The sequence below is a fragment of the Mus musculus genome, chromosome 8 (genome assembly GCF_000001635.26).
Source record: "Mus musculus strain C57BL/6J chromosome 8, GRCm38.p6 C57BL/6J".
Classification (NCBI taxonomy): Eukaryota; Metazoa; Chordata; class Mammalia; order Rodentia; family Muridae; genus Mus; species Mus musculus.
In genome coordinates, this window is record NC_000074.6 from 9,769,102 (window position 1) to 9,791,746 (window position 22,645).

Below are 22,645 nucleotides of genomic sequence, written 5' to 3' on the forward strand. Positions count from 1 at the left end.
TGTGTCTGTGTGTCTGTGTGTGCGCGCGTGTGTGTGCATGCTTTTTAATTGCTTTGAAAAGCTAACACCCACACCTACAGAGATCCTGTCCTCATGTCTTCCCAGCTAAAGGTCACTGCAGCTTCTTCATCTTTAGGCCTCTCTTGGACTAGCCCCATTTCAGCACCACGGACAGCGACACCCCCAGCAGCCCAGGGCTGCATATACCATTTCCAAGAAACTTGTCTAGACTTCCCCTTTGCTAATCATAATCAGCAAGGTCACCACAGCCCTTGCTGACTACAATACAATGTATTAGCTATTTCTCCGAATTTTAGCTCATAGCATCAAAGATGTGTCACTTGCTATTTCTTCAGAGTATGCAAAAAAAAGCAATTACGTAAGGTGTATGATCACCAGTTTAACATTGAGAATCAATTAATAGATAGCTAACTACGACCTTCTACTCCTATGACACCCAGGCCTATACTACACAGCTGTCTAAGAGAAAACAGGAAGCTTAAAGAGAACAGGCCTTCAGACTTACTAAAGAATGAAAGCTAGCCCATAAAACCCACAAAATGTGTACGTTTGACTGTTTTCCTCCCTACATTAACAGCTACACTTTCTTCTGTTCCTCTGACCAACCAACCTGATTATGTTAGAAGTGGAGAAATGATTCCCTCTGGCTACCTGCGTGTGTTGGTCCCTTCTCTATTTCCCTGAAAGGAATAGTATGCGCCAACTGCGAAGCTCGAAGAAACAGCTCAAGCCCTGACTTTGTTATCTTAGAAGATAGACTTCCCTGATGTACCAAGAGCTCTGAAAAGAAGGGCATCAGGCCACCAGCAACCTACCAGCTGTCCCCAACTCCATCAGAAAGTCAAGTTCTCATAGCCAGATAAACAATGATTAAACTTACAAAACCGGAGCCAGATAAACGAATCAAACATAAAAAAAGCCGCAGCGAAGGGGAAAGGAACCCGCTGTGCCTACCTTGCAGTCCTCAGGACAGGACTTCACCGAGTACTCATCCGACTGTAAGTACTTATGCAGCACGCTTTCAAACTCTTCGTACTTCTCCTGAGCGTGGTGGTCGTAGTCCTGGTAAGCCTCGATGCACTGTCTACACGTGGTCATCTCACCGCCCTCCGTGAGCACCACGTCCAGACTGCAGTTCAAAGTACTGGGGCTGGACAGCCCCGAAAACAACTCCCAAAGTGTGTAGGAATTACAAAATGAAAGGTAAAAATCCGACAAGTTCCACAGCGGAGTTGGCCGAGAGCCCCTGGACGACTGCTCCTCCCCCGCGGCCGCCCCCCGACTCCAGTTCCTGGCGCACACAGCGTCCGCGCTCTCCACGGTGAAGCACTGGCCGGAGGAGGCGCCCTGGGGGTAACAAGTCTCTAGGCGCCACACCGGCTTGGCAGAGTTTCCTAGAAAAAGAGCCCTGCTCCGGTTGTTCTTGCCTCGGTTGCCCTTGCTGCCGCCGCCGCCTCCCGGGGAGGGGGGCAGGGTGGGGGACGAGGAGGCGGAGAGGAGTCTGTGTGCCTGGGCGGCGGGCGAGGACTCCCCCATGCTGGCCAGGAGCGCGGGCCAGGAGGGCTCCTGCTGTCGCTGCCTCTGCTGCTGTCGCTGCCGCTGCTGCTGTCGCTGCTGCTGCTGCTGCTGCTGTTGCTGCTGTTGCTGCTGCTGTTGCTGCTGTTGCTGCTGCTGTTGGTGATGCTCTTTGTCCCGGGTCCGGGTCAGCTTGGCCTCGGCGCAGAACCACAAGTGATCAGAGAGCAGGACTGTGAAAAACAAGAGAGAAGCCAGAGACAGTCGCCATTTCTGAGCCCGCTCTGAATCGATGAACGGTTTCTCGTTCTCCCGGGGTGCTGCCAACCAGATTTTTAAGCCGTCGTCATACTGCCGACACATCCAAGCACCCCTGGTCATATTTTGGGAACGCACAGCCCTGGCCGACTCCACCGTGAGGGCTCCTGTGCCGGTGTCACCACAATATGCATTGACTTAAAGGGTTTAATTTCCGTATCCCCTCCTCCCGTTTCTTCTCTCTCTCTCTCTCTCTCTCTCTCTCTCTCTCTCTCCCTACATAAATATTACCATACTTTGGAGGAAGATCTTGCTTCCGACCTAAGCATCAGCCGACCCCATCCCTTGAAGAGTGGGAGACAATAAGAGAGAGAGAGAGAGAGAGAGAGAGAGAGAGAGAGAGAGAGAGAGAGAGAGAGAGACGCGGAGGCTGGTGCTGTGCTGGCCGGTGGGGAGGCTGAGTGCGGGAGGTGATGGTGGTGGAGGTGGCTGGGTGGCTGGCGCTGCTCCTATCACCCCGGCATTGTCAGCGCGCGGGTCCCCATGGCCCAGCTGAGGACAGCCCGCTCTCCCCTGCCAGGGGCATGCCGCGTCTCTGCTGCCCACTGACGGCGACCGGAGCGCCTCCCCTCCTCCTCTCCTCCTCCTCTTCTCCTCCTCTTCCTCCTCCTTCCTCTCCGTCGCTGGCTTCTCCTCCGCCTCCCGCGCCTACTTCGCGCTGGCTCTCCCCGCGCCCCGAGCTTGGGCGGCCGCCGGCGGGGCTGTCCCTCCCCCCCACCCCCCACCCCGCGCTCCGACTGTCGCCGCGGCCGCTGCAGGTCTGCCCGCGGGCGCCGCCGGGGGCCGAGTCGCCTGCTCTGGGCCTCCCGAGGCCACAGTCATCTTCAGTCCCCGGGCTAAGTTGCCGCCATCTTCGTCCTGGAGGCACACTTTTTTGGGGGGAGCGCTGGATTTTGCGTCATCTCCTCCCGCCCCGAGGTCTCTCCATCCTGGTGCAGTGACAGCAGCTTGGCCCGGGGCGGAGGACGAAGACGCGCCCCGGCAGCTTGAAGACCCGCTGTCCACCGCCCCCTCCGGGTCCTGTACACCCAGGCTTTTGCCCAGGGGTTGCGATCCCTCCCCACTTTTTATTTCAGAGTCAAGACGTGGGCCGAGTGGCCAAGGCTGCTGACCTGGGTCTTCAGCTTCTCCTTAGGACCCCGCTGTCTAGGGGACAAGTCCCAGACACCAGAGGGCAGCTAAGAGGTCCCTGTTGGGGACTAGGGACTGGGTATCATTTCCCTCGCTAGACAATCTTCTGCAAGAGGAGGCTGATTAGAGGAGGGGCGAGGTGACTTTGCAGGCTCAGTCTGAACGCTTTTTGAGTCTCTAGAGAGCTCCACTGCGTTTGGGTTTTGTCCTAAATCGGTTTTATGGGTCAGAAAGGATGCGGGGTGTGTGCATCTGTGTGTCTGCCTACACGGTGCTGTTTAACCGACACTGTGTGTGTGCTGCAGCTGTGACCACACTGTACTCCATGTCTGACCACGCTTTCTCCTCCAAAGTAAGCGGCAACAAAAGGTCTCCCCGCTCCAGGGAAGCACCAGCACTGCAGTACACCTCACCAGCATTGAGTGGGGGCCCTAATCTTGGAGGATTCCTGCAGAGGACCCCTAAGACCCTGAGGCATCTGCTCACTGTGCCTGCTGCCCAGCCCCGCTGGGTGGGCTCCTCTGCGCTGGAACTTCCGCAGCGCCCTCCAAGCTGGCACTACAGTCCAAGGCTCTGGTGCCCCTTAGTGTTGGCTCTAGGAGTTCCAGGAAGGAAAAGACAGACACATACTGGGAAAACCTGGGGTCCCCTGATTTCCAACCGACAAGGTGGGGATGCCAGGAGCAAACACCAGTCTCCTGGGGTCTGGGCAGCTCTTGCAAACCGCCCAGGTCCCTACCTGAGCCCAGAGCACCAGACCAGAGGATGCCAGGTGCTCTCTCTGGCCTCCAGGCACTCTTAACAGCCACCATGTCACTCTCTTCCCCTGTATCCCCAAGCCAATGCACATTCGAAAGAGCTTACCAGATGCCCTGAATCCTAAACAAGTACCCTAAGAAACCAAAAGGAGGGATCAAAAGGATTTGTTTTCCTACCAGAGTAGCTGTGGGTGCTGGGAACACAGAAGGATTGGAGAATTTCAAACGGGAAGTTGAGATCATTCCTTTCACTATAGTAATTTTGCATATTTAAATTAGATCCTGTGTATGCATACATGTGAAACTCTCCGTAATGGCCACTAGGAATGGAGTTCAGTTTGACAACTGGTATATGTAGAAATGCCAGGTGAGGGTTTAATGTGTCATGTAAGTACATTCTAGTACTTTGGGTTTCATTTTCTTGAATTTTTGATTTATGTCGGGTTTTTTTCTCCAACCCTAATTTCAATAAAATATTGTTTGTTAGCCAGCCCATCAGGAAGCTCTCTGTACTTAGGCGTGGTGCCCCACAGCTACAGAGTCTCATTACAGTGTAAGTATACACACGTGGGTATTATGTATACCCTCGATCATTTTATACAGGAATGGCACGTGTGTTATAGGAATTAAACACAAATAACTGGAAAGTAAAAGTCACAACCAAGCCAGGCGCAGTAGCATGTGCCTGTACTTTAAGCTATTCCATATATGAAGCTGGGGAAGTCACTTGGGTATGCAGGTCCCTGCCAGCCTGATGCAACATGACAAGACTCTGTCAAAAATACTCCAAATGACTCCAAAGGCAACTCTAACCCCTGTTTGCTCTCTTCACCGCCTCTGTGTCTCATTTATCTTAGGTGATAAAGCTTCTGTTCTATGATATTTACTATCTTGGCATATTAGAATGCTGATTGTTGAAATGATAACCATATTTATTGGGTAATAAGCAATTTTTCCCATACTCCTTACCCTCTTTTGCTGCCTTGCTAATTTGAGTCCAGACGCATGGATTTTAGTGGTGGGTTAAAGGAGTAGCTTGCCTCTCAATGCAAGCTGAAGAGGAAATACAGATGGGAGATAGAAGAAACACAATAAGTGAAATTAAAAGATTATACTTCTCCAACAAGGAGAAGAAGTTTGTTATTTTTAGCTTTATTATTATGCAGATGTAGCTAAATTACATCTCAAAAATAATTCTATGATGCTTAACACTAAGTTAAAACAATAATGCTTATACTTGATCTTGTAATAAATAGTTCATTCTTTATTTTTAGAACAACCTGGGCTTTTTCTTTTAACATTTCTCATGAATTGGATATTTTTTTTAAAAAAAATGAGACAATTTGCAGGATGTGACTGTGCAAAAGGCAGTCATTTCCTCATTTGCTAGCCAGTGATGGTTCCAGAGTGAGGGAGGAGAATCTGGGAGACTTCACTTGTCTGAGGACCACTCAAAGAGTGCAGAAAAGCAAGCCAGCCTAGACACAGGAGATGGAGAACACATACTGGCTGAGTGATGCTTGATGCACTGCAGTGCTCCAGGGCCTGCAAGCAGAGATAGAGGGAGACCAGGATTGAGACACTACTAGCAGCAGTGGCTGGGATCCAGGAGTCTTGGTTTAGGAAGCAGAAAGCTCATTTTGAAGAATGGTGGGGGGAAGAATCACACAAACAAAAATACCCCCAAACCAAAAGCAAGCAAACAAACAGCATCAACAAATACCTTCAACTTGAGGATCAAAGGCTAGTGCATCCCCCATAGGATGCCCATGAGAAGGAGTCAGAGAGGGCCGGGGCTCTACCTTAAGCTGGGCTCTGTGGGAAGCAGAGTGTAGCAGCAGTGGCTGCTGCTGCTGCTGCTGTTTCCCAGAATGGACTGGGACTTGTTGAGGAGACTGACATGAGAATTTGAATGCTCTTTCTCATTGACTGCACTATGAAGTTAATGCTAAATCAAAACAAGAAGTAGGTTCAAACTCCATGCTGGCCAGACTAGTAAATGCTGATCCTCGTGAGATTCTCAAGTCAAATTCTGCACACTGGAAGAGAACGGCAAACGGCGCATCTGGGTGCGAGGTTCATTTATCAGGAGAAGTGGGCTGTGGAGTCTAGAAACTCCCACGAAGGTTTTTACCTCGGAGTGTGACTAATGGCACTGAGGAGTCTCATGTTTGAGAAGCTGCCTCGTAATTGAGAGTTGCAGGTGCCTCGCGACTAGGAGTCGGGTTTCAGGATGAACTCCGTACACCTCAGTTTTTCTGTTACAAAAATAAAAGACACCTTCCTGAAAGACCAAACTGAAAGAAAAGAAAATGAAGAAGAAGAAGAAGAAGAAGAAGAAGAAGAAGAAGAAGAAGAGGAAGAGGAAGAGGAAGAGGAAGAGGAAGAGGAAGAGGAAGAGGAAGAGGAAGAGGAAGAGGAAGAGGAAGAGGAAGAGGAAGGAGAGAGAGAGAGAGAAATCATCCTCTAGTGAAATCCATTGTTAAGATTTTCTTTTTCCACTCTGAATAATTCTAGATGTCACACATCGATGTGCACCCTCTAGTTCTCTTACATAGTTTATGAGTCACAATAGATTCCTGTTGCATTCATTTTGTTCCAAAAAAGGGGGGCAGTGTTTTCAGTATTCAGATACTTGGGGGGAATTCTGCACCAGTGTGACTACTTAAAAGTACAATTAACTCATGGAGTAAGCATGTACCAGTGTAGAGAGTCAGTTTTCCCGGTTGCTGTACTTGAGTTTAGGGAACAAATTCAGGTCCTTAGGCTTGGTGGCAAGAACCTTACCTGCTGAGCTACCCAGGCAGGTGTGCTAGTTAGGGTTTCTATTGCTGTGATGAAACACCATTTCCAAAAGCAAATCAGGAGGAAAGGGTTTATTTGACTTACATTTACACATTGTAGTCCATCACTGAAGGAAGTCGGGACAGGAAATCAAGCAGGGCAGGAACCTGGAGACAGGAGCTGGTGCAGAGCCCATGGAAGGAAGGGTGCTGCTTTCAGGGTTCTTCCTCATGGTTTGATCAGCCTGTCTTGTTGTTGTTGTTGATGATGATGATGTTATAGAACCCAGGACCAATATTCCAGGGATGGCACCACCCACAATGAGCCAGGTCCTCCCACATTAATCACTGGTTAAGGGAGTGCTCTACAGCTGAATCTTATAGAGGCGTTATCTCAATTGAGGTTCCTTCTTTCAGATAACTCTAGCCTGTGTCAAGTTGACATAAAACTAGACAGCTGAGCTGCCCAATATGTCTACATTTTAAAAAGGTATAAAGTGCAAACAAAGAATTTTAATTATTAAAAATTTAAATTTAAATTTATTACTTTTAATTATTAAGATCAATAAGGGGTCAGGGATATTGCTCCTTTGGTAAAGCACCTACTGTGCACGCATGATCACCTGAGTAACAGTGCCCAGCATTCGCATAACAGACTGGAAAAAACACTGCACATCTGTGACTCGATCATTGCCAGGAGGAGCAGGCAATCGTGGAGCTCACTGGGCAGCCTGCTTAGTTCAGCTAGTAGATCCCACATTCAGTGAGTGCACACACATGTATACGCACACATACACACACATACTCACACTCATGTGCACACATGCATACATATATGCATACATATGCATGCCTGCACACATGCATATACACACATGCACATATATACATGCACACACATGCTCACACTCCCATGCAATGTACACACACTCATGTTCAAACAGGCATACAGACATGCACATATATGCATGTATACACACATGTACAAACTCTCGCGCACGTGCTCGCGCGCGCGCGCACACACACACACACACACACACACACACACACGTGTGCATGCACCAGAAGAAAGAAAGGACTGAAAAGTCACCTGATTCTTCAGGTTACATTGAGAGGCAAGCTGCTCACTTACCCCACTACTAAAATCCATGCATCATGCTTTCTTCCTAGACCTGAGTGAACTAACGTGGCAGAACCAGGATCTTCTGTCTCTCTGAGTCCACTACATTCCAGCTTGATGACTTTCAAACTCAGCTGATCCAAGTCATGAAGAAACCGAGAAAACTTAGTCCTCTCCGGGAGCTGCTCAATGGAATTCGGAAGAGATCCGAGGAAGTTGAATTTTTAACAAGTGTTCCTTGGCAAGTCTGGATATAACCACTCCATCCATATGTCCACAGCAGAGAAAGCCCTGCTGAAAGCTCACTCGGTGCAAGTCAGACACGGGACCGCGTGTAAATCCTCAGCAGGGTTAAGTCACAGGGAGGAGAGGACCACTGCCGTGTGGTTTTGAGAACAGTGAGGTCATGCATCGTTCCTCTGTAGACTTTTTCACAGTGTGCACATATTGTATGCCACCTCTAACATTAGCAATCTATGGTACTTTATCTTTATAGAAATGACTTAGGACTTGCCAAACATTGTTCTAAGAACATGTGCACATGCATACACACACACACGACGAGGTAAAGGGAGAGAAGGAGAAAGAGAGAACTATTCTATAACCTAGAGAAAACACAGGAAGGAAAAGCTCACCCACACAAGAGAACATCTGAACATGGGAAATCTGCCTCATCTCCCTAAGGAGAAGTGATTCTCCCCTGTGAGATGGCACTAGCCATAAAATTAGGTGCAAGCACCTTGGAAGGAGTCACACCTTTTAAAGGTCTGGTCTCCTTCCCTCACAGTCCTCTTAGAATTTCTTATATCCAAGAGGCCACTATTTTATATCAAGTTTTGTTTTCTCTAAAATAATATCCACAAGTATTGTGATTACCTGATAGAGCTGATAACCTTCCAGGAGTTGTTTTAATGAAGATGAAAGGCATGACATCACAATAGCTAAAATTAGACTATATTTTTTAACAAGAACCTCTGAAGAGCACAGTAGAAGGAAACGTGAATAGGTTGAAGGATTATTTCTGACAACCACAAGAAGACTACTTCCCTGGCCCTCAGGATTCTCTCAGATAGATAAAGAGGAAGACAGTGGAGGTGGTAACCCTGCCAGGTGCTTAAGCAAGCTAGCAGGGAAAGTACATGCAACTACCTCTTTAAGAAGAAGATGGCCTAGTCGGCCATCAGTGGAAAGAGAGGCCCATTGGTCTTGCAAACTTTATATGCCTCAGTACAGGGGAATGCCAGGGCCAAGAGGTGGGAGTGGGTAGGTAGGGGAGTGGGGGGAGGGTATGGGGGACTTTTGGGATAGCATTGGAAATGTAAATGAAGAAAATACCTAATTAGAAAAAATTTTTTTAAAACCCCAATGGGGAAAAATACAATAAATTATAATTTATATTTGTGAAATTGTAATACTTTGGCTTGCCAGAATTGACAGCTGTACTAATGGAAAGCCAACCTTTGCCTACGAAGAGATTTCCTAAGCATGTTGCACATTTATTCCATGGGAGAACAAACAGAATCCGCAAGGTTACAGACGCAGTGTGAGAGTCACCAAGCACCAAGGAGTGTGCGCTCATGCATTCATGCTTATTAGGAAACACTGCTCACTCCTGACACTGAGTGGCAGAAAAGGGACCCGTGTTAACATGCTTTTATGCAGTCCCAGGTTTGCAGTCTAAATGTTGAAGGAAAACTTAAAATAAGAACGTGCAGAGCCAGGCATGGTGGCTCATGCCTTTAATCCCAGCACTCGAGAGGCAGAGGCAGGTGGATTTCTGAGTTCGAGGCCACCCTGGTCTACAGAGTGAGTTCCAGGACAGCCAGGACTACACAGAGAAACCCTATCTCGAAAAACCAAAAAAAAAAAAAAAAAAAAAAAAAAAAGAACGTGCAAACATATCACACAAAACACAGATGCCCAACCTGGGTGGCTTTGTTACCTCCTCCTCCTTCATGGCCTCAGCTCACACATTATCTTTCCTCACCATCTTTCTAGCTTACCTTAGAGAAAGGTAGTTATTCATTAACTCCCTTATTCGAAGTACACTAAGCAGCTACCATAAGTCTTACTAGGGATAGTGACAGAAAACATTCTGCGTGCACTATAAATGCAGTTGTAATTTTCCTATGAACAGCAGCCTTGTCATTGCACGATAGTGTACTGATGGGGATACAGGGGTATGTTCTTGACCTGTTAAATATATGTGCATGTGTACATTTGTGCATATGTGTGTGTAAGTAAACATGTGTGTATTGTGAGTGTGCATATTTGTGCGTATGTGTGTGGTGGAGTTATGTATACCAGTGCATGTGTTTGTATGTGAATATCTGTGTATGCATGAATGGGCAAGCTTGTTTGTATGCCAAACATGTTCATGTATGTGTATGTGCTTGCATATTTGTAAATTTATGGAAGTAGGAGCATGTTTCTGTATACTTGTGTTTGTATCCGAGGGTGTCTGAGTTCATGTGTAAGTGTGAATGTATGTGTGTGTACAAGTGTGCATGTATGCATGTGTGGCTGTGGATCTATCCTAAATATTCTATATATAATTCTAAGACATTGATAGTGAAGACCCACCTGTCTGTTTCCATCATGACAGCACTTCACAGTTTTGAGACAGGCCCCTGCCCATCATTTAGCATGCTGCTGTAATTGTGGCAGTTCTTAGGTTTCCTGGGTAGTTAACATCAGGTTAACAAGACCTGGTATGTAGAAATGTCCACCTTGGTGGTGTCATAAACAGACTGTGTTTTTCTTATCCATTTGTCTTTTAGCTTTCTTATTTGTTGTAGGCTCCTCTTACGTATCCCATCTTACTGTATTTCAGGAATGAATAGAATAATGGATCATATCCATACAGACTGAGTGAAGCTGGTGTGTGCAAAGACATACCAGGGGTCCCTTTGCTCATACGAATATCTTCAAAACACACATGGGTGTCTACTCTTCCACCAACAAGATGGCCTCTGCCCGTGACGATGATTTTACTTGGAAGTAAGAGAACATCTTCTCAAAGTGAATTTGAATAAAGATAAAGAAACATATTTATTATCAAAAGTCCAGGACACACAGTACTGACTTCCTCCAAATCTATACTCATCGCAAACGATCCTGTAAAATCCAACAACAGAGATCTTTGAAGCTCTAGAAATTAGTGACTGAGCACGAGATATGAAGTAATTGAATTGACATGTTTAAGAAAATGGGTAATGACGAAGACTTGTTAAATGAACCGAGCGAGGGTTAAATGGCACTAAATGGGTTTCTATCAGCAGGTTGTTGGGTTTTTCATGGGCATGTGGAGGATGCTGATGGTGTTGGTTTGTCAGTGCCTGACAGGAACCACCTAAGAGGAAAGATTCATTTTCACTCAGAAGTCACCGTCCACCATTGCCTACAGCCATTGTCTTATATTTGAGGTGAGGCATACCTATGGCAGAGTGACTGTGATGAAGCGGAGTGCCTCAGCCCACGCAGGCAGGAAAGGGAGACAGAGACAGGGGGAGCTGAGGGAGGACTGGATATCCTTAGCGCATGCTCCCAGTGAGCTACTTCCGCCTCCTGCTGTCCACCATTTTCCAATTATATTAGCATACTATGAATCCACTGAGGACTTAATCAGTCCGATGGTGTGATCAAGGCTCTCTGGATTCAAATCTCTTCTCAAAGGATGATGAGTTGGCAGCCGCACACCTGATACATGAGCCTGTGGGGACACAACCAGTGCTAATGTTAACTGACCGGTACTCACCAGGGAGTACCTCTGATCTCTGCGCTCACCTGGCCTGTGGGCACTTGTCTCTTGCCCTACGCCAGCCTAAGCTCAGGCGGTGAATTAGAGTGAACTGAGCCTAGAGGCAATCGAACCAATGCTGTGAAGTTAGATGGCACAAGTCGTGCTCTGGTCCCAAACTTCCTTTGGCAGACTTCCAGGAATGACACGGCAGGCTTTGTACGTGGTGGAGAAGAACATTAAGTAGGCAGTGCTGAGCATTAGCCTCGGGGAGCAGGACATCCCCGTGTTCCCAGCACATCCGAGTGTCATTTCTTCTTGTTTGCAGTTTCTTATTTCTTATTTTGTCATTTCTTCTTATTTTTCTCTACTCTTAGAGCAGAATGGAGGCTTCGGCTTCTCTGTCTGTGTGAGTTTCCCAGAAATTAGATATCTAATTGTTTCAAATAGCAGGCTAAAACTGGAGTGGTCTCTGTGGTCCGGTAAATCAGTCTCAAATAAGACATGGCATGTACACCTTATGAACATAGAGACAGAGACACAAGGTGGGGGCCCTGCACAGTGTGATGCCTGAGTTTTCCCTACTAGATTTCTAGTGGTGGTCCCCAATCTGTGTCATCTCTGTCCTCTATGTGCATAAAGTGTTGTATCAGTCAGGGTTCTTTAGAGTCACAGTCTGTAGTCCAACTCCCCAGCAATAGTCAGCAGCAGCTCTGAATGGAAGTCCAAGGATCTAGGAGTTGTTCAGTCACACAAAGCAAGCAGGCAAAGAAGAATGAATCTTCCTTCTTCCAATATCCTCATGTAGGCCTCCAGCAGAAGGTGTGTCCCAGAATAAGGGTGTGTACCACCACTCCTGGATCTAGGACTTGCTTGTCCCAAGCTGACCTTGAACTCAGAGATCTCCTCCTTGTCCCAGTCTCTAGAAACTAAAGGCATGTTCCACCTCACTTGAGTCTAAGCTTTTCATGTCCATTATGCCTCAAGATCTCCATGTGTCTTGCAGCCTCAAAATCTGGATCACAGGTAAGCCTTCCAATTCTGGATTGTAGTCCATTCCAGATATAGTCAAGTTGACAACCAGGAATAGCCACTACAGATGTGCTTACATATTCATCCATTTTTGAATGACCCTGATTTAGGCCATGACTGCCTGGAGACTAACCTCAATAAACATTGTGAATGAGTACAAAAAGTCCCATTCTTATCAGATCTCAGGCCAACCTCTCAATTCAAAACCCTGGGTGTTTTGGCTCAAAGAACTCAACCAGTCAAGGAAAGGTAATTGCTATTGGTTACGTTAGATTAGTATGACAGTGTCGTACTGTTGTTTGTCACTTGGCTCCATCTCTGCTTGTTGGCTCTGTTCTCAGATTGACTCCCAGTAACTGTAGAAGCCCAAGCTCATCATTCACTTTAGTCCCAACATCCCCAGAGAGAGCTTCACTGTGTTCAATTGTCTCTGACATGATTAAAAGTCCAACTCTAAAACTTACTCTGGGAGAAGGAATGAGACACTTGTGTTTGCTGTACCTGCCTCAAAGTCCAAAGCAGACTCTAAATGTCTGCTTTGCACAGACCAAAATTGTAGGGAACAAAAGTAGATGTAGGGTTTCAAACATAAGTGTCTTTCTGCTCTACTGCCTCTGGACTTTATCCACAAAAGGATGTTAGGGAGACAATCAATGGTGGCACTGGAATGATCATCGGTTGCAGCTCATGGGGACAGTTTTGATGGCATTGTGAGAGGGATGCATTGGAGCACATCATAGCTAAGGATATTTGTAGGACAGAGGTCAAGGAATACACTACAGACACCAGCGATTCTTCTCCCTGGAATGCGGTTCTGAATTGACCTGATTATTGATGTTTGTTCTTCTCCCAGCAAGCTCTCTGGTTCCTCCAGGGTTCCGAAAAAGCCTTTATGTCCTTATGTAGCAGAGTTCCTGCCCCAGAACTGTTCTCAGCTAACGTGAAATTCCTTGCTATGGGACAACCCAGTCAAGGAGTGGTTTCCATGAGGGAATAAGACTCACACCCAATCCCATGTCAGTCTCCGTGAGAAGATCTCTGGAGACATGCACAGGTCAAGAAATTTCTGAGATGACGTCTAAGTATGACATGATGTGTAATCAGAACAAAATCCAGTTTCTTGGCCTTTTGACTCACTTTATTCCTCTCCTTACATTGTTGTAAGGGTGGAATACTTCTCAATAAGCCAGCACAGGCACGTGCACACTTGGAATGGATAAAAAGGTAACAAGAGAGACCCTAGGAGAAGAAGGGCTACTGCTGAGAAGCAGGGAAGGGTTCTGTCACTAGTATTGAGAAGTACTTCACGAATCTAAAATACTTGATGAAGATAAAAGTGAAGGTATCTATGTATAAAGAATTTGTCTGAGATCTCCAAGTATTTGGCAGGGAGTAGAGGCTACAGAGACTATGGACATGGAAAGCTGAAACTCAGTGCACTGAAGAAAGTCAAGGACCAAAATTCCAAACACTATAGAAGTCAGAGTCCTCCAGGGCAGGGCATGGAGAAATCCCATCTCCTGCATCTATGAGGTGATAAGATGTGAGGAGCAGGTGTGGCGGCAGTCCCAAAGGTGCCAGGGACTGCAGCTAAGTCGTATGACTTGCATCTGACTTCCTCATATAAGCCACAAACATCTTGAGAGCTGCGCAGGTGTACCAGGATACTGGTGAATCCATTTTGATGGAGATATGCCCCTGCTGCCCTGATTAGCTGAAGCTGCGTGCCTGGTGAGGTGGTGTGGCCTGCTGTGCGTGGATGGGAACTGAGAGTATAAAAGAGTGAGAGGCCCAGGGTTCAGGGGAGATATAAACAAGGGGGATATAAACAAGGGAGATATAAACAAGGGAGATATAGAGAAAGAAGAAACAGGACTGAATAAATGTGTGCAGAAGGATCCTGTTGCAGCGTCGTTCTTCCTGGCCAGTTGAGCACGCGCAAGAAGTGGTGCCGAAACCCGGGACAAGAAACATCTTCAGGCACAAGCGAAGACCCCCTGCTACAGGGAGGATTCAGAACTGCATCACAGGGAACAGTGGTAATGAAGTGTTCCTGTAAAACAGACTGTTGAGAAGGATCCGGCATGGATTCAGAACTCTTCAGCTGGGGAACGGTACTGATGAAGAGAAAGAAGAAAGAAGAAGACTGAATAAACTGCTATTAGAAGGACTGGTAGTCGTGTCGTTCTTGCTGGTCAAGAGCAGACGTGACAATTGGTGGCCCATAAGGGGAACCGACTGCCCACCGAGTTCAGAACTTTAATCAGCAGTCAGTGGTTGCAGACAGGGTAAGTTCACGGTGAGTGAAACTTGCGACCCCAGGAGTTTGGGAAGGACCTCGGATAAAATAGAAGCAAGCATAAAGTTGCCAGGAAGCAGGTACAAGGTAACAAAAAGGTTCACGGGGACAAGTTAAGGTTCACGGTTTCGGGATAGATTAAGGAACTATGATAACCTCAGTGTAGTGATCAATAGATCCTCGCTGTGTAGTTATGCTTTTTTCTCCCATTGACCCTTTGTGGGTAGGTCTGATAGTTTTGGTCTTGTTTGTTCTGATATATGGATTCTGTTACTGTTTGAAACTGTGTGTAGAGACAGTCAAGACAGGTCAGAAAATCCTTACAGAGCAACAAGAGAGTATGTCGGAAGAGGAGAAGGGCTTAAAAAGAAAAAGGAAAAAGAAAGGAGACACAGTGTTATCAGGTGGACAGAAAGGACAAAACAAAAGAGCCAAGGCAGAGGAGGAAGGTGAATTAGCTTCTGCGCCCCCTCCCTATAACTCCTCGGCAGCTACCTATAGGCGGACCTTCTGTCCAGAGGTTTGGAGAGAGGTTAGATTCTCCTTGCTGGGATGTCCTATTTTCACCAACCAAGCAGGGCAGAGATATCATGAGCCTCTAGATTTCAAAGTAATTGGGAATTTGGCTGAGTACGTGCAGACATACGGCCTAAATGCTTCCTATAGTGTGGCTCAAGTAGAGGCCTTGAATAGACACTGCATGACACCTTCAGATTGGGCAGTCTTGGTGAAGGCATGCCTTTCACCTGGGAAGTATTTAGATTGGAAAGCCTTCCTTATTGAATTTACAAATGAACAGGCAGTGGCTAACTCTGCTGCAGGAAATCCAGCATGGGATAGGGATATGCTGCTTGGTCAAGGTCGATTTGTACAACAACAAACAGGATATTCACTGCAGGTGTTTGAGCAGGTGAATCAGATTGCTATAAGGGCGTGGAAATCATTGACCAACAGAGGGGAAGCTAGTGAAAACTTGACTCTCTTGTTGACTCCCTAGATGGACACACAGGTGATTGAGGTTATGGTCTCATCACCACGAGGTATTGTGTCCATTTCCCCTGGGGATCGACCAGATCCAGTGTTGACGTGGGCGAGAGGGTCTGTTTGTGTGTTTCCACAGGACCAAACAGAACCTCTTTGGGTGCCGGAGAGGTTGGTGAGACGCTGCAAGAATGAGGCTCCTGATCCAGTTCCCCCTGTGGATGTGGTAGATGATCCCACAAGCACAAACGATGGAGCTGAGATGGGAGATCCTTTCGGTGTTCCAGAAGCCGATACCAGCTCAACATGACGCTCAAATTTTTCCATGCCTTTTTGATCCCTGAATTCCCCTTAAAGAGATAGCCCCTCTGGCTATCTATCCCTTGCTTCAGGGAAGATGAGCGGGGATGGGAGCCCTGGGGTGTATGCTTGTAATAGTGTGTGTGTTGTGTGTTTGGCACATGTGTTAGGTGCAGTGTGTGCGGGCCCGCACTTTCGCCATAGTAGCGTAGGCTTTTGCTGCAGTGGAGGCGGAACAATCTCCTCAGATTCGGTTTACCGCTCTAAAAGAAATTATGCTGCGTTATGCCGTGGGGTGCGAGGCTAAGCACTGCACAGAGGATAGCTTGCTGTTGGCATCCTGTGGAAGGCATGTCTGATTGCATGAAGGTTCAGTGTCCTAGTTCCCTTCCCCCAGGAAAAACGACACGGGAGCTGGCCAAGACCTCTCTGGGTGATGAGCCTAAGGGATGGTTTTGTGTAGGGCCCCTATGCTTGCACACTGGGGATCAGACCTCTACCTTCACCCATGAGGCTTGCTTGCAGCAATTAAGATCTGGCCATAGATTAATCAACATCCTGGCCTTTTGATGCACCTGCCGCAAGCAAAACACAGTCTCCCCAGGTGTGGCTTGGCATGATAGAGAGGTAGTCAGTGATAAGACTCCCTGGGCATGTCACCAACCTAAGACAGGGATCAAACCAATGCTGTTTGTCTCCCAAGGACGGGTAAGGGGCATTGCTGCAGGGGGCAATCTACAGACATTCTCTCTGCCAAAAAAGAAAAAAAAGGGGGAGATGTGAAGAGCGGGTGTGGCGGCAGTCCCAAAGGCACCAGGGACTGCAGCTAAGTCGTATGACTTGCACCTGACTTCCTCATATAAGCCACAAACATCTTGAGAGCTGCACAGGTGAACCAGGATACAGGTGAATCCATTTTGATGGAGATATGCCCCTGCTGCCCTGATTAGCTGAAGCTGCGTGCCTGGTGAGGTGGTGTGGCCTGCTGTGTGTGGATGGGAACTGAGAGTATAAAAGAGTGAGAGGCCCAGGGTTCAGGGGAGATATAAACAAGGGAGATATAAACAAGGGAGATATAGAGAAAGAAGAAACAGGACTGAATAAACGTGTGCAGAAGGATCCTGTTGCAGCGTCGTTCTTCCTGGCCAGTTGAGCACGCGCAAGAATAAGATTCCCATCTGTGCAGAAATCTCAACTACCAAAAGAGAGCTCTCCACAGAAGACCCAGTCTTTAAGTCTACCAGACCTGCCTCTCTCATGTCAGCAGCCTGTCAGGAAGGACTGAGACTCTCAGATGCTCACACCTTGGAAGAAGATGTTGGAATACTAAAACAAAGCCTGGCAGGGTCCAAAACTACAACTGAGGGGGTGGGAAATGAACCCTGTACTAGAACATATGAACAAGTAGGAGTACTACCCTGGGTCACACGGAAAAGATGCTGACATGCCATAGAGACCGCTCTCTGAAGCAGGGAAGAAATGGGCTTTGCTGTCAGCTGACCAAAAAGAACAAACATGATAGACAAGGGAGAAAAGGCCACAAATCTCAGTGACAGGCACACCCAGGGATGAGAAAACCAGTCCAGAGCCCAAAGTCTGTGAGTATTTGTGTGGCATGACACAGAATTATGAAAAAATTATTAAAAGTGTCCATCAAATTTTCAAGTATGTGCAACTTCAACCCAGAATTCTAAGATTCAATCTTTAAAAATATGTCATTATATCTGATAAAACAAACAAACAAACTTGGAAACAGTGACTAAGACGGGTGTGCTTGATAGTTCTCAAGGTTAACTTGACACAGTTAAAGTCACCTGGAAAGGGGATGCCAGTTGAGGAATCCTGTAGCGAATATTACAACGAGAGTACACTCGATCTGACCTGTGGCCTTACATTCCATGCAACAGCTTAGGCTGCGGCCAATTGCCAAGCATCTTAGTTGGTGCTCTGAGGTAATCCTGACATTTGGCAGATTTAAATTAGCAATAATCTGGTGGAGAAAAAGATTACACCCAGTGTCAGTATCATTTTCCTCCTTTCATATACTTGAGACTATATTGAATATGAAGCCTTTCTAAAATAACCTACTGTGTAGTTGTGCTGAGCCAATCTCCCATGCCTTGTTCTCTGTGTGAGTATGTACCTTCTGCTCTTCTTGAGCTCTGAAGGCTTCGTTAATAATATTCTCCCCACTTACCTACCTCATGCACTCTGAAATCAGGAAATCTGGCTTCCTGGTCAGTGTACGATGGACAGTCTCACGTTTAAATGCTGAAGCTGTGGGAGCTTTTACTTAATTCTGTTCCACTCAGAGCACAAATCATCCCTGTTAAAATGCAAAGCTCATCAAACATTCTTCTCACGATCCAAGACATTCCAAGTCATACTCACACAAGCTCAAAATTCTATAGCTCATCTGAGCATGCACCCTGATTCATCTGAGCACACACCCCATCTTTCCTGACTTTGGTCAGGATGATTTTTAATGTTTCTGACTTCTCTCAAAAACAAACAAACAAACAAACAAAAACAAACAAAAAACACTCTGTGGGTATATTGATAACAATGTAGCCTCAGAGGAAGAGAAGGCTGGAGATATGAACAGACTAGCTTCCTCCCCAAACAGACCATAGTCCTTCCCATAAGATATGACCTTTGGTTTGGTAAGTTTTTGATATTTATTTGTTATCAGTTAAATACCTGTGGAGGGATGTGAGGGAAAAGCCTAGTCTATAGATCATATATGGAATGCTCTGTTTCTTAATAAGTTGTTAGAAATGATTGTAGAAAGGAAGAAAGAAGGAAAGAGAGAAAGAAAGAAGGAAGGAAAGAAAGAGAGAGAGAGAGAGAGAGAGAGAGAGAGAGAGAGGGAGGGAGGGAGGGAGGAAGGAAGGAAGGAAGGGAGGGAACCATGTATTACAACATGATAGAAATGTTGGCAAATACAAGATGCAGGGGTGGTTACAATACAGGGGCAAGTGAACCTTGTCTGGGTGAAAATATTAAAGAAGGAAAACATACAGAAAAGCAGAAATGAACATGGGCATTCCAGCTGCAGTGAGGTTAGGTTGAAGGATGGACTATGGGCAGAAATTGAAATGGAAAGCTCCCTGTGAGGGCTGCAGGGGCAGGGGTGGGGGGCTCCCTGGTCACTATGAGGGCTGTGGGGGCTGGGGTGGGAGTGGAACAAGAACAAGGGAGAATGAAAGTGCACAGACAGCCAAATGATAAAAATTAGAAGTCCTGAAGTCTCAGGTCACAACATGTGGGACAGAGAAACAACACTGGGGAGATAATTATGGAGACTTTCACCACCTCACAAGGAAATAGGTAAGATTAATATCCCTCAAAATTTCCAATACATGCAACTTCAGCCCAGAGTTCTAATTCTAGAATTCTATCTTTAAAAGAAAAGAAAATGCCATTATATGTTGTGGGTTGCCCTGGGGCTGCTTGTATTCTGATGTTAATTCTGTTCCCTCAAGAGGGGTTGCCCCAACCAGGAGTGGATCCCATACTCAGGTGATTTCATGTGAACCTCTCCCCATTTTAACTGGTCAAATAAAGGCTAGAGTCTGTGATTGGATAGTAGAAGGGAAAGGTGGGGCTGGAGGTTTTAGAGAGTGAGGGAAGAGAGGAAGAAGATGGAGGAAGAGAAGGTAGAAGGAAGATGGAGCATGACCCAGAGAAGACACAAATAGCAAAGGGTCTCATAGCTGGGGAATAGAGTAGTGGAGCAGTAAATCTGCCAATCTAGGCATGCACCTTATAAATATTGTAAGTAGTTGTGTGGTTTTTTTTTCCCCATGGGCTTATTGGAGTTGGAGATTTACTGCAACAATTTTATCTGATCAGAACTTGGAAGCAGTGACTAGAACAGTGTGCTCCTTAGTTCTCAAGGTTAACGTGACACAAGGGAGACTCACCTGGAACGGGAACATCCTTTGAGGAATTCTGTACGGAAATTAGATGGAGAAATTTAGTGTCACGTGCCCATAGTGCCTGTGCTGTAAGACAGTAGGAATGAGAAGTGTCTGCAGGGGTGTCTTCCCTGGAAGGTTTTCCCTGCTCTGGTGCATGCCCCCATACCTGTGTGCACACAGGCACACGGATTGGACTCAGTGGGATTTTTATAAGGCATGAAGTTGAGAAGGGGACCTGTTTGTTTGTGGTAGGTCCAGAAGGAATTGGAAGGATGGAGTAAAACATAGTTTAGTTAAAATACATTGTGTACATCTATAAAATGTTTGACATGAGTAATTTTCGAAATATATTCAAGTCAACAGAGAAACGAAATTAGATAAAGATCGTGGGACCACATTAGGAAAAAAAAAATCAAGTCTAAAAGCAATTATTTAGATTTCTAGTACACTATGCACATGCTGCTTAAACTAATACAAAGTGAGAAAAAAAAAAGTAATGCATAGAAAAGCCAAAAAAAAAAAAAAAAAAAAAAAACAAGGAACACAACGATCTTAATTTAAAAACCAAGGTCGAGATTCAATTATCTAACCAATGAATAATATTGCTACTGGCAGCAAGCAACCAGAAATTAAGAAGACTGTGTTCCCATGGGTACTGGAGACACTAAGAAAACAATTAGAAGATGTTACAAAGAAGAACATGTTGATAGATCTGAGGAAATGTAACGATTCCTTTAAACTGGAAGTGAAACATTGACACACAGTCAGAGACTTGTTACCAAAATCTAACCCACAGGCTCAGTCTTCACATTTCTCTGTGTCTGTGCATCTGAGCGTTGCCTATGTCTGTGAATGGCCGAGGACAACTTAAAGGAGTCACTCTTCTCCCTTTCCTTGTGAACCCCAGGGAGGAACTCAGTTATCCAGGCGCAGTGACAAGTACGTCTACCCCCTGAAGCACCTTGCCAGTTGTGAATCCATAACTTTTACATTTTCAATTAAGACAATTCTAGATCCGGGGCTGGAGGGGTGGCTTAGCAGTTAAGAGCACTGTTGCTCTTTGAGGACCCATGTTTGGTTTCCAGCACACGCAAAATGGCTCACAACTGTCCATACCTCCAGTAACAGGGAATCTGATCACTTCTGTGCACACACACACACACACACACACACACACATACTCAGGCAAACACTCATATGCATCAAATTAAAATAAAAATTTATTTTTAAAAGAAAATGATAGAGCCAGGCAATTTCAGGAGTGAATTCTTTCAAGTATTTAGGGAATGAATCACACTGAATTTTCCAGAGAAAAGTTAAAAAAAAAAAAAAAAAAGGACAAATTTCTTCTTATTTTATAGAGGCAACACAATCTTACTACAGATACCTACTACGAATATTACAGGCAGCAATTGTGAAGTGCTTCAGTAAATCTCATGTATAAAGATGCAAACAAAATCTATGTGAGTTTTTAGAAAATGCACTGCTGCTATATTTTTATATAATCGTGACCAAAGTAGGATTTAGCATTACTTCAGGAATACAAAACCATTTATAATATGTGACAAAGTGGATAAAAATCTTGTCATGTTTTGATTACCACCTGCAAATTAAACACACACACACACACACACACACACACACAGTCTGGTTGGCTCTAGTAAAAGGTAGAACCTAAAGAAGAAATAATCATGATGATGCCAGGGAGAAGCCATGAGCCCAGAGGTCAGCCCCGACTAGCAGTTACCTGGATTAAACAGGCCCAGGTGTGACTGTCAACCAAGCATTGTGCTGTCACCAGCAGCGGTTCACACAGAATCTGGCCTACGTCGTGAGCTGTGAGGTGAGCAGGAGGGAGTCCCTTGAGATCCTTCTCGAGTGGAAGGAGGGGAGGAATCCCAGGCTTGGCGACTGCAGACCGGCATCATATCAGATGCACTGCTGCATCTCCCATCTCTGCCTCGCTTTCATCACCACTGAGAGATGATACAAAGAGGCAGATGTCCTGAGAGGAATGTTAGTCCATTCCCACCTGAACTGGAAGCATGCACACAGGGAGCCACAGTGACATTGAGTTTCATGGACAAGCGATGTTGATGAAACATTTGCCGGTGTGAGATCTCATCAGCACAGGAGACAGCTTTCTGAGCAGAACACCAATGGGTCAGACACTAAGGTCAAAAATTAATAGATGAGAACTTACGAAACTAAAAAGATTCTGTAAGTCAAAGGACACCATCATTAGGACAAAATGACAACCTACAGATTGGGAAAAGATCTTCAGTAACTCTAAATCTGACAGAGGGCTAGTAACTAAAATAAATATATGAAGAATTCAACATGTTAGACACCAACAATCCAAACGATCCAATTTTAAAAATGGGATACAGAGCTAAACAGAGAATTCACAACAGAGGAATCTAGAACGGGGAGGGGGAGGGGTGTGGATCCTGAAGTGTCCACCTCCTGTAACCAGGCAAGACTCCAAATGGAAGGATAAGGACAGCAACCCACCCACAAAACTTTCAACCTAAAATGTGTCCTGCCTCCAAGATGTACAGGGACAAAGATAGAGCACAGACAGAGGTAATGGCAAACCAGTGACTACCCCACATTGAGACCCATTGCACTGGGAAGAACCAATCCCTGACACTATTAGTGATGCTTTGTTGCGCTTACAATAGGAAACTAGCATAGTTGTCCTTTGAGACACTCCACTCAACAG

General features: G+C 45.9%; 1 protein-coding gene across 3 annotated transcripts in view; it reads right to left on the reverse strand.

Annotated features, from left to right (window-relative positions):
- Window positions 1–4,228, reverse strand: part of Fam155a (family with sequence similarity 155, member A) — a 567,324-nt gene extending 563,096 nt beyond the window's left edge. The window contains exon 1 of one of the 3 annotated variants that reach the window (NM_001347127.1): window positions 976–2,056. In NM_001347127.1, the coding sequence (NP_001334056.1) occupies window positions 976–1,917 (942 nt within the window). In that variant the 5' untranslated portion in view covers window positions 1,918–2,056. Of the gene's footprint in view, window positions 1–975 lie in introns of all 3 variants that reach the window. The other 2 variants (NM_173446.2, XM_011242064.3) reach the window with 2 other exon arrangements.
- Between the last annotated feature and the right edge of the window lie 18,417 nt (window positions 4,229–22,645).